Below are 17,917 nucleotides of genomic sequence, written 5' to 3'. Positions count from 1 at the left end.
AGGCATGCCTGAGTCGTTGCTAACAAAGAGCAGCTTCTTCCACTTTTCAACCCCTCCTTCTGGGTTGAAATCGCTATGGGGCGTTGTGTGAAATGCCCAGTATCTAACCCGGGAGCAGTTTTTGCGCCCTTTTTCGCCCGCCGGCGCGCGATCTCCGGCTTTTTTTTTTTTGGAACGTCGGCTAAAATCGCTATAGCGCTATAGTGACATATCACAACAGCATCACCATAGATCGCTGCCGCTGAAACTTGGTAACTTATCTCAATGGAGCCTAGCCATCTCTATGGTGGTGCTGTTGTGATACGATGCTATAGCGCTATAGCGATCTTTGCCCAACGTTAAAAAAAAAAAAAAATAAGCCGGAGATCGCGCACCGGCAGGCGAAAACGGCTGGCGCTGGTGGAAGCGAGATAAAAGCAGAACAGTGTGAAATGGCTTGCTTCAATCACGGAACCCTACTGGGAAAAAAACCATGTGTCTGAAAACTCCCATCCCTGTCTCGGATTACTGCAAAGCGGCACAATACCGACTCCCTTCCGGCTTCCACTGGTAAGTGTGAAAAGGGCCTATATTCTGTGAGTCTGCAGTGGTAGCAGAGGTGCAAACCTTCCAGCAGATTAAAGTGTCTCCATTAGCGGAATTATAGCAAACAAAACAGGATGACTATTTGCCGTTGTCTGTGATTAATTTAAAAGTAAATGAAATATGAAACCTTCTGCTGTTGTTTCTTCATACTGATGCCAGAATTCTGCACTCATTTACTTGCAGGGCTTTTAAAAAATGTATACCAAACACAAAATGAAAGTGGGTTGCCAACCTCCAGGTGAGGCCTGGAGTTATTCCAGAGTTTTAACTGATCTCCACACTATGGTGATCAGTTCCCTCGGAGAAGATGGCTGCTTTGCGTGGTGGGCTGTATGGCTTCATACCCCCTGGGATCCCCCCCCTTCTTAAACTCCACCCTCTCCAGGCTTCACTCTCCCACATCTCCAGGAATTTCTCAACCTGGAATTGGCAGCCCTGAGCAAGGAATTCAAAAGAAAAGATACAATGCAGGTGTTGAGAGCCAGTTTGGTGTAGTGGTTAAGTGTGTGGACTCTTACCTGGGAGAACCGGGTTTGATTCCCTACTCCTCCATTTGCACCTGCTGGAATAGCCTTGGGTCAGCCACAGCTATTGCAGGAGTTGTCCTTGAAAGGGCAGCTGCTGTGAGAGCTCTCTAAGCCCCACCTACCTCAGAGGGTGTCTGCTGTGGGGAGTGGGGGAAGATAAAGGAGAATGCGACCACTCTGAGATTCAGAGTATAGGGCAGGATTAGGGCTGCCAAGCCCCCGATCCAGGTGGGGACCCGCCGGTCCACATTGGGCTGGCAGGGGGAACCTCCCCCTACGTCGCTGGCATGATGATGTCACCCGGAAGTGATGTCATCAAAATGGTGGCGCCCGTGCGGGGCCGCTCTAGGCGTTTCCGGGGAAACTATGGTTTCCCCAGACGCTCTAACCATTTGGGAGGTAAAACTCTATGGTACAAAACTCCCTGGAAACATCTAGAGCGGCCCCACACAGGCACCGCCATTTTGATGGCGTCACTTTTGGGTGATGTCATTTCATCATGCGCACACATCGTGCACACAAATGTCCCCCACTGGTGGATGAAGAGGCCTTGGCAGCCCTAGGCGGAATATGAATCCAATATCTTTTTCTTCTTCCTCCTCCTCCTCCCTCTATACATGATGTTAACTATGAAGCAGGCTCCTTAGCTTAGAAAGTTACAGAGAGTTACTGTTAACCTTGAAGCCTCTGCTCAAATGTGTGTGTCAGCACATGGCAATGGGTGTCTCCGAGAGACCTCAGATAAGAGTTCTGTCTGCCTCAAGGGAATCAACGCAAAAGAGACCCTCCACTCCCAGGTGTTTTCTTATCTCCCTTTCTCCTTCCACTGACCACATCAGGTAAAAGAAACTTGTCATGAAATCTCCAGGGGATTCTTCCTGAAGTCTTTCTAGCCTCTTAAGCCCGGGAAAGACGACAGGGAAGCTCTTCGGAAGTGGTAGCTTAAAAAGTTAAGTGGTAGCTTTTTAAGGTGGCAGAGAGGCGCTAGAGCAGGGGTCCCCAACCCCCAGTCCGTGGACCAGTACTGGTCCATGGCTGTTAGCAACCGGGCTGTGAGTTGTATAATTATTTCATTATATATTACAATGTAGTAATAATAATAATAAGACGATGACATTGGATTTATATCCTGCCCTTCACTCCAAATCTCAGAGTGGCTCACAATCGCCTTTCCCTTCCTTCCCAAAATAGACACTCTGTGAGGCTGGTGGGGCTGAGAGAGCTCTCCCAGAAGCTGCCCTTTCAAGGACAACTGCTGCGAGAGCTTTGACTGTCCCAAGACAATTCCAGCAGCTGCAATTGGAGGAGTGGGGAATCAAACCCGGTTCTCCCAGATAAGAGTCCTAACACTTAACCACCACTTCAAAATAAAGCGCACAATTTTATAATCCCAAAAGCATTGCCTGCCCCCACCCCCAGTCTGTGGAAAAATTGTATTCCACAAAACCGGTCCCTGGTGTCAAAAAGGTTGGGGACCACTGCGCTAGAGGATGACGTCAAGGCGGGAGCAAGGCGGGACCCAGATATGCAAATTTGAACACACAATTTAAATCTGGCTGTGGGGAGTTCCTGTGTTGGCCCAAACAGACCATCTGTATTCAGCCACAGAGAGACAAACATGGCTGCATTTGTCTCATTTCATAAGGCCCTAAGCCTCGCTTAATAGGCTGCATTCACACATGCCTCCTGGCAACCTGTGAGTGAGGGGGAGACTTACCTGGAGCAGCAGTGAGGCCCATTCAACATACGGTGGCGTGTCTATGGCACTGTACATGTGACCTGGAAGTGGCATCATCACATTCAGATTGTCAGGGTGACACTCTGGTATTTTGGCAAAAATTCTGTGGTAAATTTGGCTTCTACGATAGAGTTTTTGCCCAGATACCAGAGAGCCTCCCTTACAATCTGGATGTGATGATGTCACTTCCGGAACACGTGGGCAGTGACATAGACACAATGCTGCACATCTGATGAAACTAGGGTTGCCAAGTCCAATTCAAGAAATATCTGGGGACTTTGGGGGTGGAGCCAGGAGACTTTGGGGGTGGAGCCAGGAGACGTTAGGGGTGGAGCCAAGATCAAGGCTGTGACAAGCATAATTGAACTCCAAAGGGAGTTCTGGCCATCACATTTAAAGGGACCGCACACCTTTTCAATTCCTTCCTTCCATAGGAAATAATGAAGGATAGGGACACCTTCTTTTGAGGCTCATAGAATTGGGCCCCCTGGTCTAATCCTTTTGAAACTTGGGGGATATTTTGGGGAGAGGCTCTAGATACTATACTGAAAATTTGGTGCCTCTACCCCAAAAAACACTCCCCCCCAGAGCCCCAGATACCCACGATCAATTCTCCATGATTTTCTATGGGAATAAATCTCCCTAGGGAATAATAGTGTTCCCAGCAGACATTTCCCTCCCCCACCCCCCGCTTTCTGATGACCCTGAAACGGGGGGAAGGCCTCCAAACCGGGGGATCCCCTGCCCCCACCTGGGGATTGGCAATCCTAGATGAAACACTCTTTTTTGGGGGGGGGGATAAGTTCCCCCCTGTCAGTCCACTGATTGGTGACAGGGAGGTGGGATCCATCAGGGGATCCATCAGGGGATCTGGCAATCCGACTTAAAATATGTTGTGATTTTGGTATTATTGCCAAGTAATTATTTAATAATGAACTTAAGAGTGGTTTTGCAATTATTGCTGATTTTTTGCTGTGGTTTTTTATTGTTCATTTTATTGGGCCTCTGCTGCTGATACTATTTTTTCTGACCATTTTTAACATTTCTGTTGTATTTTAGTTCGTGAAATTTTTGTTGAGAGTGTGGAATAGGAATGTTTTAAATAAATTCAAAGTATACAGTCTCTATTTTGATGGAAGTCAGGGTACAGAAGGGAGAAAGGCGAGAGGCAAAAGTATCGTAAGACCTGTCTTTGCTTCTTTACCGCACTGACATAGAGTTACAGTTCTTCTCCAAGATTTCTTTCACTTTTGGGGTCAGCAGGGATCATTTTGTAGGGAGGAAAAAAATGCAGGCGCTCAGTAACATATCTCATTTGCATTTGCCCTAGGATCTGTGTGCAGCGGGGGGAGAATTCCCCACTGCATGCAGACCGTGTGTCACGAGCTGGGGCTGAGTCAGGCAAAGTCCAGGGGCGGTCCAGGGTCTGCAACTGGTGAGCAAGGTGGGTCCAAGGCGCCAAAACAGAATCGTAATCCAGGTATCACAGGTCAGAGGTTCCGAAGCCGAAGTCAGGGGGTCCAGAGGTCCAAGCCAAAGTCAGGAATCCAAAAGCCAAAGTCAAGAGCCGGAGTGGATGCTAGGATGTCAGGTATGTGACTAGTTGCTTCCACAAAGCCTCCTCCCAAAGCCCACAGCTATATAGCCCTCTGCTGCCTGTTGCTCATTTGGGCTAATTGCTGTCTCAGGGCAGCAGCCAGGATCCTGCCGAAACTTAAGCATCCTCACACTTATAAGGGCCAGAATCCTTTCAACACTCAGGGCTCAGGGAGCATCTTGCTTGTGAGTGTGCCGCCCTCCTCCGATCCTTGAGGTCCCAACGAAGGCGGTCACGCACACGAGCCACCCGAGAGGGCGAGGCAGGGGGGCTTGGATCTTCTTCAGCAGGAGGCAGGGGCACTGGTGCAGGTGGCAGGGGCACAGTTCCTTCTGCAGGCTCTGCAGGCTCGGCTTCTTCTTCAGGGTCCCCAGCACCCATGACACCCTGGCTGGACGTTCAGGAGCTGTGCTCCTGTGAGCTCCTGCTGAATTCAGGCCCTGGGGGGTCAGGGTTGCATATTATGCCACACCCACTGACATCACCATTGTTTCACATAGGACTTTTTGCAAAAAAAGCTCAGCAGGACCTTATTTGCATATTAGGCCACACTCCCTGACACCAAGCCAGCCGAAACTGCATTCCTGTGTGTTCCTGCTCAAAAAAGATATATAGAGTATATAGTCTCTATATTCTAAAACATATCCTGACCTTTTTGTAGCTTGCAAATAAGTTCCTGCTGGGCTTTTTCTACAAAGAAAGCCCTGACTATATATGCTGGTCTAAGTCTTTGGCTGTTGGATTCATGAATCCCTTATCGGAAAACAGCTCCCAGGCAGTGGTCTGGAAACCAGAACATAAGAGAAGCCATGTTAGATCAGGCCAATGGCCCATCCAGTCCAACACTCTGTGTCACACAGTAGCAAAATTTTTTTGTGGCTAATAGCCACTGATGGACCTCTGCTCCGTATTTTTATCTAAACCCCTCTTGAAGGTGGCTATGCTTGTGGCCGCCACCACCTCCCGTGGCAGTGAATTCCACATGTTAATCGCCCTTTGGGTGAAGAAGTACTTCCTTTTATCCATTTTAACCTGACTGCTCAGCAATTTCATCGAACGCCCACGAGGTCTTGTATTGTGAGAAAGGGAGAAAAGGACTTCTTTCTCTACTTTCTCCATCCCATGCATTATCTTGTAAACCTCTATCATGTCACCCCGCAGTCGACGAGATTTTGAGCATACTTTTCTGGCCTGTGTGAGGAGATGGACATGGTTTAAATGCACATCTAATTTACACAGCTCCCTGCTGCGGAGATGCTCAAGAGGGTATAACAAACATGGAGGAAGAAGTAAACCACTTATTTTTCCCTCTTAGATAATGTTCAAAAGTCAAGTTTGCCTCTGATGTTCATTTAAAGCAGAACAACAAGGAGAACAACAAGCTTTTTAAAAGCATAATGGGATATTGTATAATGCACAGGGCATTCAAACCTTGGTTATTGTAAGGACTAATAAATTTTGTTAAAGGTTTAAGCATCTAATTAACGTATTTGCAGAAGCATTGAAATTGGGAGTTTGAACTAAAGCTGGCATGAGTCTGATCTGAAAAATACATTTATTAAAAAGTTACAGAATATTCTGAAGTTTAGTAACCAAGAGACATTATGGCTGCATTATGCAGAAGTAGGGTTTTTTTTTTTAAAGCAGGAACGCACAGGAACACAGGGGTGCGGCCTGATATGCAAATGAGTTCCTGCTGGAACACTTTCCTGAGAGTAAGCCCCATTAACTTCTGATTGGACTGTTGAAGAGACAGGACATCTTTTTTCTCCAGACCAGTTGGCCTGGATGATGCCTGAAATGCTGTTTCAAGGGGGGGGGGGGGGGGATGGCAGCCTCAGAAACGGCAGGTGGGATGAGGTGGCAGGAAGGAAATCCGAGAAGATCACTGGAACAGATGGAGCAGGAAAATGGACTCTGGCAACATAGGAGCTGATCAGAACTGTGCTCTGAACTCACCAATAGGAGCTGAGCATTGGGAAAGATTTAAGATCTGACAGGGAAAGTTCACAGCACGTGTCCCCAACAAGGTGCCTGTGGACACCATGATACGCGCCAACAAATTTCCTGTTGCCTGCCAAGTAATTTTAGCAAGTAGGAGGGGCTAGGTGGGGCATTTGCTCACCAGGGCTTCTGATTGGCTGTGCAGATTAAAAGACATCCTGTTGGATAGAATTTCTGCCTAAATGACAAATTGTTACTATTAGAGTTATGTATAACTTCACGCCCTAACATGTTGAGGTTCTGCTGCAGCAGCCATTTCGTGATTGTGGCCTAATATGCAAATGAGTTCCGGCTGGGCTTTTTCTACAACAAAAACCCTGTTCATGCCTAACAGTCTGAGAACCTTTGAGTTCAAGTGGAATTCTGTTGAGAGTAGGGGTGTGCATTTGGCCTAGATTGAGCCAAATAAATACCCAAAAAACGCTTAACAGTATTTTCTGGATATTTTTCCAGCCACATATAGAGCCCAGTATGTATTCAGTTTTTTTTAAAATGACTGACCCAACCCCGCCAAAAAATATTCAGGATTTTTTTGGGACTGCTAGACAGCTGAAGTTCCAAGTGAATTCACCACTTCGAGAAGGGATTGTGAACCCTTTAAATGCTTACCCCCCTCCATTGGAAACAATGGATGATGGGGGCAGTCTGGTTTAAACCAAGCTGCTCAGCAGAGCCTGCAGGGAGAACTCTCTCTGCAGGAGTGGCCCTGTGGTGGGCTCTGTTGGGCTGCCCAGCAGAGCCTGTGGGGGAAAACTCTTGGCTGGGGCTGGCTCCTCTTTGCAGCTTGGTTTCAACTGAGCTGTAAAGAGTAGGCTTGCCAAGTCTTACCTTGGCTCCAGTGGGGGATCAGTCTTGTGTGTGCAAAGTGCACGCGCTGCCATGATGTCACCCAGAAGTGATGTCATTGTGCTGGGCACATCACACCAGGGATGCTCTAGCATTCGAGGTAAAAACTCTGTTACCACAGATTTTTAACCCGAATGCTAGACCATGCCTGGAGTGATTTGCCCAGGCCTCAGATTCAGTGGGAGTTCACAGGAGCGCAGCTCCTGAACCCTTCTGAGAGTTCCAGCTCCTCCTTCTGAGAGCTCCACCTCCTTGTCCATTGAATAGTATTGCAGCTGCATAACAATCCCTGTATGAGCTCCACCACCTGTTTTTCTACAAAATGACCCCTGGATGTGCCCAGCATGATGATGTCATTCCAGGTGATGTCATCGCACTGGACACGTCGCACAATGATGGAGCTCTTTGGGGGTAGGGATCCCCCTGGCAGCCCACTCCATGGTGGCATGCTGGGAGCCTCCAGACTGGCAGGCGTAGTCAAGAGGAGGCAGCAAGGATCGAATGGCAGCAGGAGCTGACAGCTCCACACTGCCTCGGCTGGGGCTGGCTCCACTTTGCCATTTGAATTGCAAAAAGGAGTCAGCCCATGGGGTAGTGTCTGGCCCCTAGGAAGTCCATCGCAATCACCCTCTCTTTCCAATAATGGCGGTTTACTGAGGGATCAAACCCTATGTCAATCTATGGCTATTAGCAGGGCTATTTTGGTAAGGAAAGCCCAGCAGGAATTCATTTGCATATCAGGCCACACCCCCTGATGGCACCATTGTCTCACACAGGACTTTTTGTAGAAAAAGCCCAGCAGGAATTCATTTGCATATTAGGCCACACCCCCTGACACCAAGCCAACCGGAACTGTGTTCCTGTGCGTTCCTGCTCAACCCCCCCGCCCTGGCTATTAGCCATGACAGCTAAACAGTTACATTTATGGACTGTAATTGTCAGGTGCTTGGGTAAAAAAGCCAATAAGGCAGTGGCTGGTAGCCATCCTGATCTTTGTATAAACATTCCAAAAGCACCTGGAGACAATTTGCTGGACTTTGCTGAACGTGCTTTGATCTAGCCTTTTTATGCTTCTGTATTCTTGAAAGAGGAAGAGCAATGGCTAAATGGGGGTGGATAAAAAGGAGGCACTGGTAAAGTTGCAGTGCTAAAAAGAAGGGGAAAAAATCTGGAGCTAGTCTTGTGTATCAAAATTAATATTTACTGATGGAGAGTAATCCTATTCCTTTCATCATGAAAGAGAGTGCAGTACTTTCAACTGGGAAGACCCACTCTCTTTCTTAATAGATTTTTTTTTTAACATCTCCACATCCTTTCTCAAATGCTGGCAATATCCAGGTGCAATCACAGCGTTTGCGTTCTTTGCACTTTAGGTGCATATAATAGGATATTTATTTATTTTGCTTTACTCATTTATTTGTATCCTGTGTCTCTGTCCACAAGAACACTTGAGGTGGCTAACAAATATGAAACATCATACAGACATAAAATAATGTTATTAATTAACCAAATGGTACCAGCTTCCGAGTTGCTTTGTTTTACGGGTAGACAGCTGGGAGAGGGGCTGGGAAAGTAGATAAGTTCAACCCAGATGGCAAGGACTCCCTGGGCAGAAAGCAGCACCCTTAGGTGTTGCTTTTTTTGTACAAAGTTTTTGAGACACTGAACTGAAAGGGCACAATAGATTCATTCATGCTCTCTGGCAGATCAGAGAGCTTAGCTATAACTTGGGACGAGATGGGGAAATAGTAAGAGGGCTCCTGTGTACAGCAGCAGTTTCTAGCCACATTGCTATTGGATCATTTTATAGATGAAATTCAGTCCTATCTTTTACCAGTCCTGAAATGGAATTATCAGGGCTCTTTTTCTAACAGGAGCTCCTCTGCATATTAGGCCATGCCCCCCTGATGTAGCCAATCCTACAAGCGTTTGGGAGGGCTTAGTACAGGGTCTACTGTAAGCGCCAGAATGATTGGCTACATCAGGAGGTGTGGCCTAATATGCAGAGGAGCTCCTGCTAGAAAAAGAGCCCTGGGAATTATAATAATATGTAATATATAATTCCTGACAAAATGTCTGTACTTTAAGACACCACCATCATGTATGAAAAAAGATCTTCCTTATTTTTTATTTTTTTTTGTTTATTAGCATATATAAATACATAAAATCACCATATTCCAATGAGGAGGGAAAGGACCCCCCCCCCCCCGAAATAATAAAGACTATAAAGACACTAAGCACAAAGTAAAATCTCCTGCTGAACATTATTAAATTTGTGCAGTCGATTCCAGTAACTAATACATCCATTGTACTATAAAACATTTCTATCCAATTTTTTCTCCCTTAGATATGTAACAGCTGTGATTTTATTCATAAGCATGATCTGCCATGTTTTACAAAGACATTCATCCATATCTGGCTGAGTTTTTGTTTTCAAGACTCAGCAATTAAGATTCTCACTGCTGTCAACATATTTAGCATTAATAAATTAAATTTACGTGGTACTGACTGTAGATAAAAAGTTAAACTTGGATTTTTATTGCTTGCTTACTCAGAATCTCAGAATCAGAATATTTTATCCCTTGGGCCTTTGAACAATTCCACCAGATATGTGAGAAGGTTCCAGTCATCAGATCTCCAACATTTACCAGATATTGAAGTGAATATTTGTGCTACTCTAATAGGGTGTAAAGCTACTTATAACAATGTTATCTTCTTATCTTTAATTCCCACATTCATAGTAAATTACTTTACTATGCATTACTTCAGTTAGCACCATTCCTGTGTTGACACAGTGATAGGCAAGTCTATTTTCTATTTTCACTGAATAATAGTACTGTCATGGTCTGCAGTCCCGTGTAGAACTTTTGAGTAGTGCTTAGAGGAAAAAATTGTTCAGAGTTGTAGGCTGAATTCAACCAATTTGAGCCAACATAGGGCACAGCCCCTGGGCAGATTTAAAAAGCAAGGTCAGACAGGCACAGCTGCCACCCGTCCCGTTCCTGCATTCACCCCATCCTCGACATCTCTGAGATGGATCAAATTCTTCTGCTGCGCTCCATCCGTCTTTCCGTGTGTCTGACCGCAGGAGCACGCAAGTGAGGCGGGTTGGTGGTGTGAACCCACCAACCCACTCTAGGCGCTCACTGGAATTCTTTTTTTTTTTAAAGTTGTCCAGAGCACATGAGTGCATGAACACATGAGTGCATGACCACCAGAAATGTAAAGTAAAAAAGAAACCCAAACTGTGTTAGGGAAGTGGTGTGCAACAAACATGTGAACGCACCAAAGCATGATATATGGGTGCATTGTGTGGGAGCGTCTGATCGGGATTTGGTCACTCCAATTTGGGGCAGCACAGTTTGGGATGCCTCCAGTGTGCCCAAAGCTGCCCATCTGTACCCAACCTTAAAGTTCCCTGTAAATGTTAAGCTTCCTTCTCAGAATCTGCATAAAGTTCCTTAATTGCATATATAGGTAGAGTCTGCTTCTGGGTTACAGTTTTCTTCCATTGCAACAAAGGGTGTTTGGGCATTTCCAAAATGTATTAATTTGGCTGAACCATGTCTTATGCACACACTGAAGATGGCAGTTTGTGTGGGCATTTTAAAACTAGGGTGATCAATAATTGATTCCAGTGGAGAAATTAGAGGCGCAATTTGTGACCTATTTCACTCCCCCCCCCAAAATAACCCCCCTTTAATGAATCCATTGGGTATCAGTTCAGTCATAACTTCCTTTGAGTGTCTTTTTTCTAAGTGGATCATAGAGTATCCGTTGGCTATTCCACACTGTGCCGGAGCTATCTTTCCTCAACCATGATGCAGCCTGCCAATCTCACTTCTTTGTCTCACTTTTTGGAACTGCTGTCCCTTCTTTAAAATGTTACTTACTTATTTAGTTTATGCTGCTCCTTTTCCCCCATTGGGAACCCAAACCAACTGATACACTTCTTCTTGCCTCCATTTTATCCTCACAACAATCCTGTGAGGTAGGTGAGGCTGAGACTGTGTGGCTGGCTCATGGCACAGTGGGGATTCGAACCTGGCTCTCCCAGATCAAGGTCTGACACTCTGCTATACCACACTAGTCCACAGTGTGGTAACTGAAGTGCCTCCTTTCCTATTCTCTGACATTTATAATTCCAAATACATTTATTAATTGCTGTCTGGATTTTTAAAAGAAAATTTAAGAGGATGTGGAGAAATGCAAATACAATCCTGAGCAATATTTGCATCTTCTGCTTTTGCTGCTTTTCCAAGTCACAAGATTCTGAACTTTGCCCATGTTTTGACATCAGACTCGACTTTCAGAAATGATACGTTGCAAATCATCCAGCAGCCTATTCTCTATAGAGATAGATTCCCAGATGGTTCGCATTGGCTGGTAGAAAAGACGGCAGGGTTATCTTTTAGGCATCACTAAACAAACAAGTGGGAAGGCCATGCCAAAATAACTCAGTCGTGCCAGGTTTATAGGAATTTCAGATTCTATTCTGGATGTCTTTGAGACATTTAGAAAAAAAGAGCTCGTGCCCTATTGCGGGGTGGGGGGAGGGGGGACAGCCAGCTATCCTAATGAAGAGGAATATCTCAAAGGTGGCCAGGCTTCATCCTGTGTGTGACACATTGGCTGGGGAGCATTGCTGCATGCTGCAACGTTGCACAATCTTTTCTGATGCAAGGGGGTTAATTTCCCTTTGCTACTGAAGCCTCCAGGAAAGGTCACGGTTTACAGCAGCAGCTGCTGCATGGTTGTTTGGGGCGATTTGCCTGAGGGTGGTGTGGGGTCTTCCAATTATCCGCTTGCCAGATTCTGCCCTGGCTCAGCCCATCCGCTCGCTCTCCCTCCTCCCTTGTTTCTCGCAGCCCTTTCCTTTTAGGGACCTTGCAGCTCCGGCTCGATGGGGGGGGGGGGGGGGAGACTGTCATTTTGAGAGGCAGAATGACCTTCTGTCTTGCCTGTTGTTTTCTCTATGGGGAGGTGTTTTAGCATTTTCCCACTTGGCAGCGGAAGAGTGAGCGTACAGTACATTCCCAGAATGAATAGGCAGGCACATGAGCATCAAGGAAAGGGGGGGGGGGGGGAGAGAAAAAAAATCTGCAGTGATTGTAGCTGAACTGTAAGGAAGAGAATACTCCTCCCCTTCTTCCTTCCCTGTAGCCCAATGCTGCCCGTCAGATCAGCACAGGCTGTGGAATCAACAGCATGTCTGCCACCACCAGCAGCATCAGCATCAGCAGCGGTAAGGGAGACGGCACGGCAGAGGAGTTGGGGAGAGCAGGAGCTGCAGAATGAGGGCACCGAAGCATCTTCCAGAACGGCCTGCATCATCAGATCATGGCGCTGCCCTCTTTGATGGGAGTTTAGCTTCCCACACGGATGGGCATCTTACCTCTCTCTCGCTCTCGCTCTCTCTCTGGTCCCTGGCCTGGAGAGAAATGGTGCTGGCCTTCCTTCGTGAGGGAAAATGGGGGAGCTGTGCAGCAGGTGTATGGGGCAGGAAGAGCTGCAGCGGACGCAAGTTAAGGGTCTCCCGGTGCCAGATTTCAAAAACTGAATGTGAGGAAGCGGGGAATGCACTTGTTCCAGCTCTGCTGTGACATTTCCCAAATAAAGGGGAGGGAGGCAATGGTGACTGGGTCAGTGGTGGTGGAGGAGTGGGGGGGGGGCGGTGGAGAGATGCAAACAGGAGGCCTTGAAACTGGAGGCTTTGACAGTAGGCATCCAATTGTGTTCTCATGCCTGAATGCCGAAAAAGGGCCAGCTGAGTCGCTTGATTCATCCCCTTGCTTTTCCTCCTCTTTTGCAGCTGTCCCTCCCAAACTAAAGAAACTGAAGAGCCTCAGCGTGGAAGTGGGGGCAAAGATTTCTTTGAAATGTGAGGCCAGCGCCGGGAATCCCCAACCGTCCTACAAATGGTTCAAAGACGGTAAAGAGCTGAAAAAGAGCAAAGATGTAAGGATCAAATACGGGAATGGAAAGTAAGTATTAAACATTTGCTAGCTAGAAATGTTTGATTTTTTTTAAAAATCATATATTGCCTTTTAAAAGACTTCCTCTGGAGGAATCCTGCAGGGATAGTTAATGTCTAAACAAAGTGGTGTCAGCTGTCAAATGTACCTTCATATAACATTGGAGCTCTTTTCTGGTCCCTCCTCCCCCATGTTTAAAGGCAGCTTGTGATTCTCTTTGGAACTCTGTTAATTACTTCCTGTTCCATCATACTGTTCTGGCATATCTGAATGTGTTCCTAATGAATTCTTTTGGAGGAGGGGGTCATAGGGAATGCGAAGCTTGAATTACTGCATTTCTCTTGGCTGCAAAGTGGGCTAGCTGTTTTATTTATGTAAAATGTTTATATCTCACATCGCCCCTCCCAAAGGCCTAAGATGGGGCACCAAACATGTTATCAGAATTCAGTCATTTCAGAAATTCAAAGAACTAATATTAGCTTATGTAAAACCCCTTAATTATGTTTAAACTCCCAGTTGGTGCATAGATGCATGTTTAGAGTGAAGGTTCTTCAGTTCTGCTCCATATTGGGAAAGACTTTAAAGTTCAGCATCAGTGCCTTAATTTGAGCCCAGGAACAAATAGGCAACCGAGGAAGCTGGTTTATCACTTGTGTGGTCTGCTCATATGGTCTTACCCAAGTCAACAAATTTGCAGAGGCATTGTGCACTAATTGAAGTTTCGGAGTTGTCTTTAAGGGCTATGGTTTCCAATTTGGGCTGAGGAAAAAAAGATGGAAAAGCAGCACAGGAAATGCTGGACTGCAGTAGGTTGACTACAGTATTGTCTAAATGCAACATGAACTGACCTTAGTAGTTCCAGATTTAATGGTCACATAGAACCAACTTGAGGGATTTTCTGCATGGGTTTTTTTTGTTTTGTTCTAGCACTATATTGCTTCAGTTTATCCCCCAATTTCCACATGCATTTTTGTGCCTTTAGTTTTCATTTTTTTCTGGTTCTTTTGAAACCACTGTTACCCTGATCTTTTTCTGAAGCCAGTTTTTAGTCAATTTTTTCCTTTGTGTAGAATGGTTCTGCCAGTTTTCTTTGTCCTACCCACTCCCACCCACCTCTAGCCCACTTTTCAACGATTGGACGGTTGTCATTGTCAAACCACTCCTTCTCCTCTCCATGGAAGAGAAGTGGTTTCAGTTTTGTTTTCCTTTTTTTCGTAATGGCCCCCCAAATATATATTGATATAGAGTTATTTATATATAAAGGCAGATATCCTTATAGGAAAAGGAAGGAAGGGAGGAATTTAGCGAACCTGCTATTGGTATTTAAGGGCCTTTAAAAATGGGGTGCTGTGACAGAACTAATGTGTTGACCAATGACAGCACTCTCCCTCCTGATTATTTAAACCACGTAGAGAAGAAAATAAACTGACTCCACAACTGTGAAAATGCAGAGGGAGAGCGGATGTGCAGAAGAGCCCAAACCAATTCCAATGCATGTGTATTTACTGCAAAGAAAATCAGGAGTAAGTCGAGCTTGAGGGAAAGCCCAGGGTCATGGGGTATGAGAATGGCCAAGAAATGAGGCCAACACAACCACTAAAAGAATTGGCAAAGAAGCGACAGGAGAAAAAAGGGAGGAGAAAAGCTCCAAACATGCAGCAGCATTTTGCGCAATTTGTGTTTCATGCATTGAGCGTCTATGAACTCAGAATTCTTCAGGCAACTCAGCAAGTTCTTGGCCCAGACTGGTATAATCCTGTTGTTCATTCAAGTAAAGTGTTTTAGAAATGTATTTATTATATACTATCAGGGATGGAATTCTAGCTGGAGTTCCTTTGCATATTAGGCCACACCCCCCTGATATAGCCAATCCTCCAAGAGCTTACAAAAAAGAGCTTTGTAAGTGCTTGGGAGGATTGGCTACATCAGGGGTGTGTGGCCTAATATGCAAAGGAGCTCCTGCTAGAATTCCATCCCTGTATACTATAAAAGAAGAAGGGCATTCAGTGCAAGCTACAAAAAAGTTTATTTATTTTATTTATTTAGATAGTTTGTATTCTGCCCTTCCCCAAACGGGGATGTCACTCAAAGAGAGAGGTGAATTGAGATCACTATTTACTAAACTTCTTAGGTTAGCAAGACATTATGTTTAATTGCCTTTCCACCCCTCTTAGGAAAACTCAATACTGGAAGATTGCATTATTTACTAGTGGCAGAGAACAAAGATTGAGTGCCATTGGACTCAAACTTTGTTCAGTTGCTTCGGACCAAGAGTGGTAGAGAATACACTGTTGCCTATGATGTTAAAGTGTTTATTGTTGGCAGCTGGTGAGGTGATGCTGAGGCTGCAGTTTTCAAAGCCCCTCTTTCCGGTATGTCAGGGTCTCTGCAGAACTCTAAAGGAAAGAGCACCCCTAAATTTGCTCAGAATGCTATAGTCGCCACTGAGAAATGCAAACTCTTCTATATATGCATATAGAGAAATGTCTTCTGTGTGAGAAGGGAAGGATGTGACTCTAGGAGGAAGCGGAACCTCCTCACTTTGAATTTAGGAAGTAAGCTCGGAAGGAACAGAACAGTTTCCCATCATTCTGTATTTGGTTCTTGTTGTGTTTAAAATGGCTGTCTTTTAAAACTGGTTGGGATCAGTATCAGGCAAAGAGTTTAAGGTCAGCGTAGGAAAAACAAACCCGAAAGAGAAAACTCTTGAGGGCCTAGAGGAAGGAAACTCAAAAGACAGTTTTGACAAGTGAACCTTAGGGCTGCTGTCATGGATCAGTCAAGATCTGGGAAGGAGGAACTGATCTAAGTTATATAAAGAAGTTGTAGCTAAGAAGTGAGGAGAAAATAAGGCTCTCAGGACATCAAAGGAGAGAAATGAGGAGATCTCTTCACTGGAGAATTTGGCTTCAGCAAAGAAGAACTGGTCTAAGAAAGGAACAGGACTGAACTGAAACAAATTTGCTTTAGATATCTGTCAGGATGGAGAACAGGCTTAGCAGGGTGAATTTGCACTTGTTATTTTCTCATCCTAACTGCTCTTAGGGGTTGAGTATGCTGCTTAGCGACATTTCAAGTGTACGTTATTGCTTTTTTCTTTAAAGGTAAAGCTGGTGTCGAAAGATTTGTTTCCACACCATGGCTAAATCCACTCCACTATGCTGGCAGCTGTGAGCCCAGCGGGCCCTATAAGAAATCTGTAAGGTTATCTAGAACAGGATGTCTTGTGGAGGCAACCAAGAGAAAAATCAGCTTTCCCCTGTGGCAGCAGTAAAGGCTGTGGGAGAAGAGGAGTCAAAACAGGGTTACAAATGCTGCTTCAGCTCACCTTCCCTTCTTCTCACAACATAGGCTACTACCATCGCCTCAACCATAATGTAAACCACTAAGTTCTCCAATCTGTGCAGTTTTCAAAGAACACATGTGCATATGTTCCAGGGCTGTAGTGTAGTAGGAGCACTGGCTCCACCCACCTAAGTATTTTAGAGAACCAGCCTTCCAAAATTCGTGACATGACGATTTCGATTTGAAGAATTAGATCTCATTTATACAAAATTGCAGCTGGTACCCCTCCCCCAGTTGCCCACCAGTGATTCCCCTTGGTTTGGGGCAGATTTTTCAAAACATTGGGAGGAAGAGCAAAACACACCTCCCTTTAAATCTAGGGTGGGTTGCCAACTCCAGGTTAGGAAATTCCTTGAGATTTGGGTGTGGAGACAGTGGCGATCAGATTTTGGGAAGGGGAGGGACCCTCCAAAGCAGACATTTTTTCCAAGGAAACTGATTTTTGTAAACTAGGGATCACTTGTAATTCCAGGAGATTTCCAGGCCGCACCTGGAAGGGGTAACTCAAAACTGTCTTCTTTAGCCTGGAGGCTGGAGCATCTCCAGATGCTGGGGGCAGAAAACAGACTTCCACTGTGCCTTTTTCCTAGTTGTCAAAAAAAGTCTGGCTGATGAATCCTCCCAGTACCGGGAACTCTCATTTAGCACTGAGAAAGATGTCTGCTGACTGGAAGGAACCCTGGGAGAGACACTGTTTGTTGCCTAGCCAGGGCTGTTCTCAGCCCACATTCTTAGCAGTAGTCTCCTCTGGTTTTACTGTCTCTGCTTCTTCCCCTAGTCTTGAGGGGTCAATGAAAGAAGGGAAAGCTCAACCGCAGTCAATCCCACAGTGCTTCTCTTTGCTTGCTTTGCATGTGAGAATTTTATGGTCTATAAAAAAAGGATACTTTTCTCCTGTCTGTCTGAAATTTGGAGGCGAATCCAGAGAATGAAACCCCCCAGATGCTTATCCCTTTGGGGATTTACACCCAGAACTGTGTTTTTCATTATCCAGTACAAGTGACTACTGGCTTGATTTCCTACTATTACTTTAATTCTGATGTTAAAGAAACCGGCTCAAGTTTTTATAGTAAGAAATAATGTGAATCCGGCTTGTCTTTTTGCACACGCTTTGTTCTTGGTTTTTTTTTTTAAAGAAGCTGGAGAGGAAATGGCAGGAGAATTTGAGGCAGCAATACAGCACAGTCTTCAACAGCCGGTCCAAAATATTGTAACCTACATTTCTTCTGTGCTCTCTGTCATGTGGTATAACATATATCTAATTTACAGTTTAACCAAAGTGGATGTGGTGGGTGTCTGT

General features: G+C 45.4%; 1 protein-coding gene across 5 annotated transcripts in view; it reads left to right on the top strand.

The window, feature by feature from the left end:
* The window catches only part of NRG2 (neuregulin 2), a 277,373-nt gene that overhangs the window by 148,442 nt on the left and 111,014 nt on the right, over window positions 1-17,917 (top strand). For all 5 annotated transcript variants that reach the window (XM_060254104.1, XM_060254108.1, XM_060254107.1 and 2 more), the window contains exon 2: window positions 13,110-13,281. In XM_060254104.1, coding sequence (XP_060110087.1) covers window positions 13,110-13,281 — 172 coding nt within the window. The remainder of the gene's footprint in view (window positions 1-13,109; window positions 13,282-17,917) is intronic.

This window comes from Heteronotia binoei, chromosome 14 (assembly GCF_032191835.1).
Source record: "Heteronotia binoei isolate CCM8104 ecotype False Entrance Well chromosome 14, APGP_CSIRO_Hbin_v1, whole genome shotgun sequence".
NCBI classification, from domain to species: domain Eukaryota; kingdom Metazoa; phylum Chordata; class Lepidosauria; order Squamata; family Gekkonidae; genus Heteronotia; species Heteronotia binoei.
Note: the sequence above shows the minus strand (reverse complement) of the source record. Positions and strands in the feature narration are given on the sequence as shown.